This window comes from Hemicordylus capensis, chromosome 1, assembly GCF_027244095.1.
Source record: "Hemicordylus capensis ecotype Gifberg chromosome 1, rHemCap1.1.pri, whole genome shotgun sequence".
Lineage (NCBI taxonomy): Eukaryota > Metazoa > Chordata > Lepidosauria > Squamata > Cordylidae > Hemicordylus > Hemicordylus capensis.
Genome location: NC_069657.1, coordinates 204,626,845 through 204,640,795, shown reverse-complemented (window position 1 = coordinate 204,640,795; position 13,951 = coordinate 204,626,845). Strand labels below are relative to the sequence as shown.

Here is a 13,951-nt window from a genome sequence, read left to right as displayed (position 1 = left end):
AAGCTGGGATTTAATCCTGGCTCTGCATTATATCCAAACTGGCCCTGTGGCCATTATCACATCTTGTGGCAGGGAATTCCATAACTTAATTGTGCCTTGTGTGAAGGAACTATTTATTTTGTCTGTTCTGAATTGATTGTCAGCCGATTTCATTGGGGGATTCTAAATTCTAGCATTACAGGACGTGAAGAAATATTTCTCTCTCTACCCACACTGCACCACTAACTCTAGGACAACTTGTGACCCAAACACAGCCCACCAGCCATGGACTGAGGCCTGCCAAATACTTGAGAACCCCCTCTTTTGCATTCCAGGAGCAGGAAGAAAGAGCAGGAAGCTTAATAGGCCTCTGGTAGGCTGCCACAGACAGCTCTTTGGCTACATTTGGCTTGATGGGTCACAGGCAGTCTTCCCTGTAACAGAAATTCCCAGGTGTTATTGACTACAATCCCCATCATCCACAGCTGTATTGACCTTTGACTGGGAATGATGGGAATTGTAGTCAACAATATCTGTGAATCCCTGCTGCAGGGAACACTGATCGTAAATTGTACATCTTTGCCCAAAGGAAATAAGTAACTAAAAACTCAGTATGTGTGTTTTGTTTCCTTTCTGCAGAAGAACTTGTGCGGAATGTTGGCGGGCAGAAAAAAGAGCAGCATAAAGACCAAAGCAGACATGCCACAGGCACGCAGTTAGAGGAAGGGGCAAGAAAGACACCAAATGAAAAGAATCAGGGAACAGATGGGACATCTTTATCAATAGACTCACCCCGCACTTCTGTGAACTCTCTCAATAACGTTTCTAATGCGCCTGGCTCTGTGACCATGTCTAAGCTTGCTTTGAATGCAAAAGGAATTGTGGATGTGCAGCAAGAAACACAACCGGATGCCCCACTAAATGGTAATACCAGATCACCAAGCATTTGTCAGATAGATTTTTGAAGAGAGATATGTTGCCATATTTGTCCTTTCCCTATTAAGCCACAATGACTACAAATAAGTTGTTCAGACTTGCAGGAAAATCCCATATACAGGCACGCGTAAAGACAATTTTGTCCCTATGTAAAGCAACCTAGTTTAAATTTAGCATCTTCTTATAAGAGCTCTGATGGACAAACAGCTCCTCTGCCTGCAAAACAGCATTCATTTTAGTGGCGGAAACTGATCTTCATAATCGTTATTTGCATACAGATCTGCTTCCTTTTTGAAAAGAATGGACCAGCCCCAAGGATACAAGAGCTGATGTACGTGTGTACATCAGAACATAGACAGGCAGTAGCGGCCGGTGTGGGCACCACTGGGGCTGCAGCGAGAGGCACCTTGAAAAGTAAATCAATTGGTGCTTACCTCCACTCTCCCTGTACCTGAACACTGCTCAGAGCAGCAGCACACTGCTTGGCACCCCCTGCGGCAGGGCTTCGCCTCCGCCGCTCACTTGGCCGCCCGCAGGGGATCACCCGCCGGCAGTGCCCACACCAGCCACTACTGTATATAGGGCTTTGAGTGAAGGTGATATGCTTTTGGCATGCAATCCTATAAAGTCTTACTGCTGACATAATACACAGTGATATGGCGAGCAGTCGCTGGATCAGCACTACTCCCGCTAGCATGAATGGGAGTAACGGCAGTAGAAGTGCTTGCATAACTGCTTGCTCTGTGCAACACCTAGGCTCCCTTATGAGTCTGCAACAGCTGTGACATGGCGCACAGCGCGCTGTGTGTCATGTCTGCTACTGATTTCAGTCAGAGTAAGACAGATGTGCATTCCAGTCTGGGGCCACCAGTTCGTACTGATTGCCAGTGAACAGTACCGAACTGGGACCTTGACTTTTCAATATGTGATTATTTTGATTTAAATAATGTGTTATACCATGCTGAAAATAAATGGGAAGTTCCATTAGTGATAAGCACAGAAGCCATTGTTAGTGAAACGGCTAGGGTTGCAGAAAAGTCATGTTAACTTTTTCTATTAGAAAATTATGATGACTGATTTCTTTCTTTTTTTGATTGTGTAATTCACTTCCAGCGATTACAGTGCCTCCCACTAATTGTAGGCACTTAATATCATCAGAGCCCCATGGGCCAAGTCATTTGTACTAAGAATAAAGCTCAGGTTCCACTGCTAATTTTACATTATTATAAAGAGAGGCATTATGGTATGAGAAGTAGCTGCCAACAATTTCATTTCATTAATATACCATAAGGTTGCATTGCTGGTTAGGGAATGGGAAGGGAATAGCCAAAAGACCCTTAATAATGCACTGTGATCATTAACATCGATTAAAACTAATTAAGCCAATTGGAGCATGCAATTTGGTGAGATATAAACCATGTATATTGTCCATGGGAAAGAGTAAACTCAGTAAAAGAGGTTTGTAACAGGAAATCAGTTCTTTTATAACTGTGTTATGTTAGAGTACATTATAATACATTTATATAAGCTTGGGATTTGAAACTGAAATTGAATTGAGGGGAGCTGTGGGCATAATCTAGGCAGCTTTAAACATATCTAAGTCCCAATGAAATTGGAGGGGGAATCGAGAACACATTATTTATTTATTTGCTTGCCTGATTCCTTGCTTGCTTATATTTGACTTGTATACCAAGTTTCTAAAAGTTTTACACAAAAAAGTGTACAATATTAAAAACCTAAAAGAAGACATCCATCTAAAAGAAAAAGATCACAAACCAAGTAACAGAACAAAACTAGAATAAAAGTACAGTGACATCGACTTGTTATAAAACCAACCAAGTTATTAACTAAAAACCAGCTAAAATTTTAAAGTGGGGAGGGGGGGCATTTAAAAATAGCAAGTGTGGGAGCCTGTCAGAACACTTCAGGTAGGAATTCTACAAAGGCGGCATCACCACAGAGATGGTCCTGTCCCTGACTGCCACAAACTGAAGCTGAGTTCACAACACACCAGAGAGAAGTGTCTGCAAAAATGATATTTTGGTCTGGGCATGCTCATACGTGAGTAGAGAGGCCTTAAGGTAACTTGGTCCTAAGCTGCTCCTCCTTGGCCCGGCGCCGGCCACTCCCCCTCAACCCACTGGTTCTCCTCGGGCCGCCAGCCAACCTGGCAACCCAGGCCCGCTGCTGCCTCCTCTCTCCTGAGGCTAGTGGGGCTTCTCCCCCCCTCCCCGCCAGGCTGCTTCTCTCCCCACCACCACCGCGCTTCCTCCTAAGCCTGCCAGCGGCCTCCTCTGGGCGGCATGGCTTTGCCCACCACCCAGCTCCCTCCTTCCCTGCCTGCCTGCCAGCCAGGCAGCCATTTTTGGGCAGCTGTGCCGCCGCATCACCTCCTAAGCCCGTTGTCTGTCCCGGCGCTGAGCAGCAGCTCCGCCCTCACCTTTTCATTGGTCATGGCTGGGGCAGGGCTTGCCAAACTTCCCCACGCATCCCCACACAGTTCTCTCCTCAGTCGGCTGTAAGAGAGCTTGCCAAACATCCCCACACATCCCCACATCCCCATGCAGTTCTCTCCTCATTGGTTGTGGCTGCAGCAGGGGCGGGGCTTGCCAAACATCCCCACATCCCCACGCAGTTCTCTCCTTAGCCGGCCGTAAGAGAATTAAATATATAGATAGATAAGAAGGTTGGGAGAGGTAATCCAATTTGTATGGACCATTCACTGAAAATGGTGATGACATCCAGTCAAAAATGCTAGACTTTCTGGATTTTGTCATTCTTTGCTACAGAATCTAAATCTAAATTTTGTAATGCTGCTGAATGTCAAATTCTGAAACATGTTATTTGAATCTCACTCCGTCTTTGACTATATACAGATTCATCTATAGAATTAGATGTAATTTCTCTGAAACACGCCTTACCACAACTTCTTTTCCTTCTGAAAGATTCTAGACATGAGTATCTAGCAAGCTCAGATCTGAAACCCTGCATGGGAGGAAAGTGGCTGAGGGCGTGAGGTTCAGGGAAAAGGCAACCCACATGGAGAAGGGTAAAGCACCCACTCCCCACTCAGAACTTCTCCATTGCAAACTACCCCCTCCTGAGGGCACATTGTAAGAGAGAAGAAGCCATAATGCAGACACTGCACTTGGCTGCAGTCAGGGGCATATGTAGGGAAAATAGCGCCTAGGGCAAGCACTGAAATTGCGCCCCTGTCCAAACAGGGATGATGAGACTTGTAGTCAACAATATCTGGAAATCCCTGTTAAAAGGAACACTGTACCATCTAGATTAGAACATGGTGCCATCTAGACATGGTTGTTGATCAAAACCTGAAAACATGAGCCATCTCTGTTAAAGGCTTAGAACAGTCAGGCATTATGTGAGGATTCCAAGAGTCATTTTCTGTCTCATCTCATGCTTTTTAAAAAGCATGACTTTGTCCTAGAGGATCACCTGCCCAAATAGCCACTAGCAAAATAGGGGAAGAAGAAGGTGGGGGGGGGGGAGGGAGCCTATAAACCAGTGAATGATTCCTGCCAGCCTTTGTCTTGTGATGATTGTTGGCTCATGATGGGGTATATGTGCATTCACCACACTAGTGCTTACTTTGGCACCAGGAGGGAGGAGGATACAATAGTTTGCCACACTAGACAGAGGCATTTGCAACAGGAGCAGACAGCCAAGTTCTGCCAGGGCCAAAACCAGCCCCTGCCAGACTAAGAAATCGTTGTAATGTGCCCCTTCCTGTCACAAGCAGTGTGCTGTTCTTTTATTATTGACTGTAACTCTCAGATATCCCAGTCATGGATGGAAAATTCAGGGTCAATTTACAAGAGACACATTTTCTACATGGAAGTTTCTTCTGTGCAGATGTTGTGCAGAAACCCATGTGTAGTGACCGCCAGGGGCATAGCAAGGTTGGAATGGGCCAAGATGAGATTTTAAAATGGGCCCCCAGCCCCTCAAAGTCCAGGGACTCCACACATCCCAGGCCCCCAAGGATTTAAGTCTGATATTTCAAAATAAGTATACTGCCTGGAAATACATTTCACTGAATACACATACGCACACTTCACAATATATAGTGATATACATTGAGTACTATACATTTGTGCTACTTTTAATGCCTAGAACACACTAGAAACACTAATTATTAAAATGGGCCCCTCGCTGCAGATTAGCAAAGGAGACTTTCAACCATGCAGGGTGAGCCTATGTTTGTTTTCTCAGAATTCTGAACAAATTCAGTAAAGTTTGATTTCAGGAGGTTTTTCACAGGAGGCTTCTAAAGCCCTTTAACACACATCTCCTCTGGAATGGAGGTGCTGCATTCACATGTTGGCCAGATTTACCCTGAAGTCCTTGAGAGTTATTGGGGAGCAGTCCACACACAAGAAAAATAAAATAAAAGCACAACACATGCTTCACAGTTCTCACTCAGACCTTCTGGGCTGCAAAACATAAGTGCATTTATAAATGAATGAACTAATATAATATAATATAATATAATATAATATAATATAATATAATATAATATAATATAATATAGTGTTTGTTCCAGAAGTTTTTGTAATTTTCTGCCATGAAACAAGCCACTTTTTAGATTGTTTTTGTTTTTAAAGCCAGCAAATCTTCCAATGTGTTTTAAATTAAATATTCAGAGACTTCTCAGTCTCCACCACCCCCCCGTATCAAAGCCCTATGGCAAGCAGATCTCTATATATGGGGGGGGGGAGGGTAACCACAAAAAGGAATTCACATTCTACCTGGCAAAGGCTGGGCTGGCTGACCTGGGCAAAGGATCTGCAGAGAACTCTGCCTTCCTCCTTCCTTGCTTGTTTGGGGCCTGCCAGCCTACTCAAGTTAAGGCTTCAGGGAGGCCTGCATGGAGGCCTCTCTGGAAGCCTCACCCACCCTCCAATCAGCTGAGAGGCGGGGAGAGAAGGAGCTGTGTCACAGTTTGCAGGCTGCTCTGATTGTAGGCTGGAGGGCAACACAAGCAGGAGGGCAAGTGGCTAAGGGGCCTTGGGGCTGGGCCGGTGGGCAATGGGGTGGGGGTGGCAGGCACTGGCGTGGCGCCTGCCCCTCATTGGTGCCCAGGGCATGTGCCCTGGCTGCTTTCCCCCAGTTACGCCCATGGCTGCAGTGTAATCTGACCCTTCAACTGCTAATGTAAAAAATGACCAGCTAATAAAACCTATGCATAGATTTTTTTAAAACAACAATCTTTTCCAGCTGTTTGTGTTTCTTCTTTCTAGGTGAGCCTAACCTCCATAAAAACTCAGAAGAGTCTCTTAAAACAACAGAAGAAAAACCAGCTGTGCTGCACAATTAGAGGAACCACATCTTAATTCTTTCTGCTGTCTTGACAACGAGAGGTAAAATTTCCTTGCTCTTCTCCAGTGTACCAGTGCTCTGCAAACGGCTTTCTAAAAATGCTGTTTACTCTTGGCTTGTTTCAAGATTTAGCAGTCCAGTCTTTATACAAATGCATGATGTACACGTGGCTCTCACTACCTGCGGCTTCAGGTATCCTCGGATGGGTCTTAGGGACCCAGTTTCTTTATCGATGGCATGAAATATAGCCAACTTCCACCTATATTTCACCTGTTTTCACTCCTGAGTGACCGGTAATGACTTCTGATGTCATTTCCAACCACCACTTTGAAGTGTCTCTTTTTTTGTTAAAAAAAAATTAAAACCAAAAATAGGAGGGATTTGGGGATTTGGGGGGGCACTCCTGGATAAGGTACTATGCTTTTCTACCCTTATTTCTGCTCCCTCCCTGCTTTTTAAAGCATTTTTAAGCTCATGGAACCTAAACACACATACCCCCAATCCCCATAGGGTTAAGGTGTCTTTATTCACAGTTTCATTATGCATGGAAATTGGTGGGAACAGAACCCCCATGAATAACAAGGGCCACCTTTAGTTCCAACCACTGCTTGTGTTGATGAAGCTGGCAAGTCGTTTATCTTGAAATGTCTTAAAGTTATGCTAATTTTTCTTTTCTTCTCAAGGTGTTTATATTATGTCATTCTTAAACACATTCACTACCTATATGAATTTTTTATTAGAATAATTAAAGGACAAGCATCATATGGAAACTCTTTTGAGTGAGAGAGAAATCCACCGTTTCTCTTTTAGAGGAATCCTGAAATTCTCTTCGAATTTCTCTTTGGAGAAATTTCAGTTCCAACCCTAGATATGATGTGGTCATTTACAAGTCATTTGGAAGAAGAAGAAGAGATAACTAGGAAGCTACATATGGCCTTGATATAATTGAAAGACTTGTGTAGAACTTTTACTTTTTCTGTGAATGGCTTTTTTTTTTTTTAATTTATTAGTGGAAAGCCACGTTCTGCACTTGGGGACAAAACTAGGATGAGACTAGAACTTGGCCACTATCTTGTGACAAAGAGTGGCTCAAAGGGGAGCCACTCTTGAAGGCAGCGTAGAAGATGCAATGGGCAACAATAGCTTTCCAGGGCTTCATACCTCACCATCCCCAAAACAGGAATGGAGTTTGGGAGGGAAGAGGTGAAGAAGGAAGCCATTTCTCCACTCTTTTTCTTCAGCCTCCCTCAAGTAGTATGGGATGAGAAAGTATTCCTTAGCTTCTCCTCAAGAGGAATGGGTTTGAGGGAATGGAAAGCAGGGGACAAGTTTGGAAAAGTAGGCCTGGCCCGCCATTGCCTCTGCCTCTGCTCTCAGTGATGCACATGAGGATGGGGAATGGGGGTGGAGAAGCAATGATTTAGGACTGGGGAAAGGATTGAGACTTTCAATTTCTCTTTTTCTTCCTGTTCAGAGTCTGATGGACTTCAATTAGATCATAATGAAATAAATTGATCAAGATGTCAAAGTGATCTTGGCACTGGTTGCCTATTTTACATCCATTGGTAGCACTTTCATATTTGTAAATCTTACTTTGAGCCAAGGATTCTTACTTTGAGCCAAGGATTCTTTTTCCTGAGGTAAACAGGAAATAGACTATTTTGTTTTCCTGTCGTTATTTTCCATAGTATTTGGAAAATCCACATGTAGGACAAGCAGATTCTACTTGGAGATTCCAGGAAAAGGTATACTGACATTTTTTTTCATTAGTATGTATTTTATTCTCCTTTGCATCTTTCTAAAAGCTCACTGTTAATATCCCGTAGTAAGGGTGTGCATAAAACTGGTTTTCCCAGTTCAGCAGTGTCCTCCCTGTCTCAGTTTGAATTTGAACCAATTCAGGTCCGGTTCGAATCCCCTACTGTGCTATAAAATTGCTGAAACATTCGTACTCACAGCGGCCGCAGAGGCTCCCTTGACCCCCGCTGGCCTCCCCACGAGTACCAAGGGCTGGTCCAGGGCTAGTCTGGGCCAAAGAAGGCCCAGACTGGCCCTAGACCGGCCCTCGGTACTCATGGGGAGGCCGGCAGGGGTTGGGGGAGCCACTGCGGCCGCTGTGAGTACAAATTCTAAAGCAATTTTACTGCGGAATAGGGACTGCGAACCAGGCCTGAACCGGCTTGGCCAGCTAGGCTCAACCTAGAACTGAACTGGGTCTGCTTCAGTTCTAGGTCAAGCCTTCGAATTGAGCCAGTTTGCACATCCCTATCCTGTAGTTAAATGCCTGAAGTTTTGTACTACAGAGAATCTCTGTCATATTTTTAATTTCTTTAATTCTATTCCAGGATGAACTGAACAGCGCTAAAGCATCTTCATTTCCCACAATGCTGTTATCCTCTCTTTCGAATCAACCTTGGATCCTCTTATCTATATGCACAACTGCTGGATACAAATATTGACATTAAAAACTATAAAGCCCTGAGCTGGTAACTCATGGCACTTCTAGCAGCACTCAAGATTAGGAGTTAGATTATTCTTTCTTCAGTTCTGCAATCCTTAACTTAGCTGGAACACATTTCCAGCCATTTTTTTTAATTTCAGTCAATGAAACCAGCCACTACTGTATCACTATTTGCAATGTGTGCTACAGAAGACTGATTTGCAGAGACTTCATGTAAGCTACTCTGAGTGAACAGTTTCAGCCCCACTTGTAATGATGGGGAGTCGGGAGGGAGCCACCAAAATGAAGATAATACAGACCATTTCAACCTTTTACTTTGGAGCCATGTTGCTTAATGACATTCAGACATAGAGGCTTTTTGAAAGGTGGGTGGGATCCAAAAGAGCTGTACTGAAAATTCAGGAGTCACCAGAAGCCTCTTGAATAAGCAATGTACGTGTGTCGATACCATGTGTGAAACTTGCATGAAGACAATCTGGCATTTTATTTAACCATTCATTTTTTTAAAAGCGGGGGGGAAACCCATCTTTTTAAAAGCTAGTGAAATAATGGTAAGGCAGAGTGGGCGACAAGGTTAAAATCTTTTCTTTGTGGGGTTGTAGGAGAGGTGCTGTAGCTGTGTGGTAGACCATATATTCTGCATGTGGAAGGTCTCTGCTTCAGTCCCTAGCAGCATCTGCAGCTAAAAAGAGTAGCAAGGCTATGAGAACCCTTAGCTTGCGAAGTTGGAGAGCCGCTTCCAGTCGAAGCAGATACTGCTGGGCTCAGTAGACTCTGTAACAGGCTGCTTCATACGTTCAATACTATCTGAGTAGGTTTGCCCTGGAAATTCAGCATTATTTCCGATAGAGAAAAGCACCACTGCTTATTTGGGCACGTGGGCTTAACTTTCTCAAACCTGTGCCAGTGTTCTGTGGGCAATGCTGAGTAAGCAATCAACCCCTTCACCAGGGCCTCTTTACCACACTGAGGACACTCCTGGGACGGCCATGGTGCCATCGGAACCACAGTGGCTCTCCATAGCTCTGTGGGCTCCTCTGCTTCTTCTAGCCTCCCCCTTTTTGAGCTGGCTATGGTTCACATTATCAGGGATGGTATAAGAGAATACCAAGATATTATGTCCGTTGCCATGAAAGCCATATATGAGCTGTGCATATTATGAATTATTTAAGGTTGGGGTGGGGGTGGGGGGTTGAGTGTGCACAGAGAATGGGAAAAAATACATTTTAAAATATTTGTGTGAATCAAGGCCAGAGCTTGCATTTAGCATGGACTTTGTGTACCGTGCAGTAAACAAATCATTTTAATGAATAAAACTGTATGATATATTGTATAATGCAACGTATAGTTTTGAAAAGATCTCTCTCTCTCTCTCTCTGTATGTATATATAAGTAAATAAGATATATGCATGTGTGTATCTATACACACACACACACACACACACACACACACTGCTACCACCCAGGAAATCTGACCCATTCACTGCGTCGTCATGTTCTCTTACAGAATTGCTTTGCCATTATAAGAAATATTATACTGAATGGTTTGCTTCAGCAGTAATTGCAACAGTAGATGAGACATCCACGTGTTTGTATATTCTGGGGCTAGTCCTAAGAATTACTCAGGAAAACACCCCGGTACAGAGCCCTGTGTGCAAACGTATGTTCCCATTAATCTGCTACCTATGCTGACGTGAATGAAGAAGCCTTTGTGGGTGGGAGAGTTATTCATGCAAAGATTCCCTAGGTGCCCACAGCAAATCCTTAGTTTGGGGTGTTGACCTTAGTGGCAGCTTTGTTTCTGGTATCCTCATTCCATTTTCCCCTAAATATATGGGATGATTCCCTTATATGTTTTAGGAGTGTGCACAGAAACGGCTGGCCCAGTTTGGTTCGAGTCCGGACTGGACTCGAACCAGACCGGCCAAGTTTGGTCTAGCCCCCACCGAACCCTCGCAACTGTTTTGGTCCAGGGGGTGGGTTCACTTTTTTTAAAAAAAATTAAAATTAAAAAAATTACCTCCAGCCCCTTCGGGGGGCTTCCTGTAGGCTGTGGGATGTGTGTGTGTGTGTGTGTGTGTGTACACAAAGGTTTCCCCTCCCCCCGCTGGCCTCTTAAATCACCACTGCGGCCGAGTAAAATGACTCTTTTCAGCCCATTTGGGCTTCTGTAAGTGCACATGGAGGCCATTTTGGCTGCCGCCGTGCATGCATAAATGCGCGGCCTCACAGAGGTGGGAGGGAGAACCTTCACAGACACCCACCCACCCACCCACCCCCCGTGGCCTACAGGAAGCCCCCAAAGGGGCTGGAGGTAATTTTAAAACTATTTTTAAATTCTTTTTTTTAAAAATCCAAAAAAAATTGCGGACTTGGTTCAATTGGACAGGTGAGGTTTGGTTCAATCCCGAACCTCCAGACCAGTCCGCACATCCCTCATATGTTTCAGCAAAGGTATGGCAACTTCATACCTGCAACTGGCTCCCCGATGGAATCGTAATACAGTACAGAGCTTATGGATGAAGCTCTGCAACTTGTGAATCGAATAGGGAGCCAGGAGATTAATCTGAGCCAGGATCTGTGAGGCTTCAGCCCTAGTACCTGCTTTCAGTGCCAGCTCTATGCTCTGGTATATGGAAGGGAGGATAATGCATTTGCATTAGTATTAAGAAGCAGCTTTAGCAGACTGCATGCATCGGAATAGGCCATTGGAAAAGAATGCAGAGCATTGCTTTAAAGAGAACTAAGCATCCATAACAGTTACCCAAGTTGGAAATGACATGAACAGGACCAGTAAGTACACACAGTACTTGTGCTGCTGCAGATGAAAACGGAAACTGGTTGTGATCTTTCAGAGACAGTCGGAGGCGTCGCTATAACTGGACAAGCGGCGGCGGGGACCGCAAATGTTCCAGGGGCCTGACAGCTGAGTGACAGACGGCTCTTCTTTCCCCCCCTCTTGCCTCTCTGAAGAAGAGAGGTGGCAGGGCAGAGGCCGAGCTTCACTTTTTGTCTTCCAGCCTTGCTACAGCCCCGGAGACAGCAATGGCTAAACCAGTTGCTCTGGTACAGTTCTTGTTTATCTTCAGAGGGTCCCAGATGGAAAGAATGTGTTCTCCCAACTCTCCAGCTTAAGTCCAGCTCATAACAGAAAAATGAGTTCATTCTGCCATGGGGTTCTTTTGAGCGTCAGCTTCAGACCCAGTTTGCTGTCTTCTCAAAAACACCTTCTCCAACCCAAGCTGAATTTCACTTTGTAAAAAAGAATTTGTTTTGAAACATGCAAAGCGTGGGTGGTAAAAAGCATCAAAATAAACACATCTCCACACAAGATCTGGCAGTGCCATCCTACGTGTACTTCTTGGAAGTTCAATGGGACTTGCACCCAAGTATGTGAGCTTAGGATCGCAGCTCCTAAGTTGCATTTCCCTGTGGACAGAATTGCCATTCCTGGGGCAGGGAAGACTCATTGGTCTTCAGGACTGGCTGAATGTAAACATGTATTTAATGTAAATGCCTTCCATGTAAACCATGTTCTGACTGGGCTGTTTATGCTGCCATTCTAAGCACTGTGAAAGGCTTCAGTAAACTTGTGTAGACTCTTTTCCCACACATATTCTTCACCTCTGTTGTATGATCTGGGCTTGGGTACACATCAATTGTTTGGGTTTGCATTGCTTACAGGGCATTTATCTTACTTCACCTGGCCTTTCCTGTGCCCCCACATTAAGTCACATGGCCCTGAATGGTAACTAGATTGTCCATTGGGATATGTGTCAGAGTTGCTTCTCTGTCACCACCATAAACTGACTTTTCTTTAGAAGCTTCACAAAACAATGTTTTCTAAGACTTTTTTTAAATGATCAAGGCAACAGGGGCCTACAAGTAATATTTCTGATGTCAGATTCAAGGGACATTTATTTCACAGTAAACGGAAGTAAATGTTCATGCCCATGTTTTGTTTCACAGTAAATGGAAGCAGGAAGGTGTGGCCTCTTTCTAATTGGTACTCTTTTCAATGCAGTGTCGCGGCAACATCAGTGACAAAGAGAGGTCAGTATTGTCCATGCTAAATCAGCACAACTGAAACCTGTAACCCAGATTGGGATCATGTCCACCTCCATGCTGATCATTGCTTGGGAAGTACAGAAAGGGGAATGCAAAAATAATTTTGCTGGCCTCGGCTTTAACCACTGTGCCAGTAGGTGCCTCATCACCGGGCAGAAAAGTCCTGCTCTGCTCTTAGTTGGGTACTGCTGCCATCTAGAACACCAAGCTGTTTTCAGTGGAGATGATGCAGACCAGACATGCATTGCAAAGGCCTCAAATTGGCAGCACTTGCACCACAAAAATGTACAGACAAGTCCTAGGTTAATACTCCTAGCTGATACGTCAACTGCAAAAGAAAAAATGTTAATGCTAAATGACAGAGCAGTGAACTCTGCCCTTACCCATGGGCCAAATCCATATTGCAGCTTTGAACTACCTTCCCAGGGAACCCTGGGAAAAGTAATCATATTGGGGAATCAAGAAACCTTGTAAATACCCTTCTCAAATTACAAGTCCCAGAATTCTTCGGGGAAGCAATGACAGTTTAAAAGGCATAAAACCAATATAACTTTGTAATCTAGATCCAGATCATGGAGGTATTTGTCACTAAAGACCCCACAGAGGCCTTAGGGGAAATATATTCCATATTGTAACAAGGAACTGTTGATGAGGTATAGTTTTCAACATTTATTTTGTATATTTATCTTGAGATATCTGGTGTACTCTGTAATATAATCATGGATCATAATTTTGACATATAAACATTTTAGTTTTCATTGTGGCAGCCATCGTGGGATGTATAAGGTGTTTTCTCTCTCTCTCTGCTGTACCTGTCTGTACTTCCTATGATAAGATGGCTAAATAAATTATATTGGAAGACAATGTCTGTAAAATATTGACATGTTGCTCTCTTGCCTATGGCAACAATAATGCACCATAAACAAAAATTGCCATTGGTTTCTGCAACTTGTGATTGACTGCTTACCCCTTTCCCCCCACTCTTTCCTTCTCCTCCCACTGTGGAAGGTACATCTATTTGTGCTCCCTCTGTGGTTCTTGTTCCTTCCCTTCATCGTAAGACTCTTAACTCAGAAGACAACGGAACTGGTAGTGCAGGCAGCCTTAACCTACCTGTCTATGGTCAGTGAGTCTGAGTGTTTACATTGCTGCACTACCTCCTTGTTG

General features: G+C 44.2%; 1 protein-coding gene across 8 annotated transcripts in view; it reads left to right on the top strand.

The window, feature by feature from the left end:
• Positions 1 to 13,648, top strand: part of PDE1A (phosphodiesterase 1A) — a 217,129-nt gene extending 203,481 nt beyond the window's left edge. For 7 of the 8 annotated variants that reach the window (XM_053270027.1, XM_053270037.1, XM_053270046.1 and 4 more), the window contains 3 exons: positions 619 to 903; positions 6,177 to 6,296; positions 8,601 to 13,648. In XM_053270027.1, coding sequence (XP_053126002.1) covers positions 619 to 903; positions 6,177 to 6,253 — 362 coding nt within the window. In that variant the 3' untranslated portion in view covers positions 6,254 to 6,296; positions 8,601 to 13,648. Of the gene's footprint in view, positions 1 to 618; positions 904 to 6,176; positions 6,297 to 7,943; positions 8,001 to 8,600 lie in introns of all 8 variants that reach the window. The other variant, XR_008311124.1, reaches the window with a different exon arrangement.
• Positions 13,649 to 13,951: the final 303 nt, after the last annotated feature.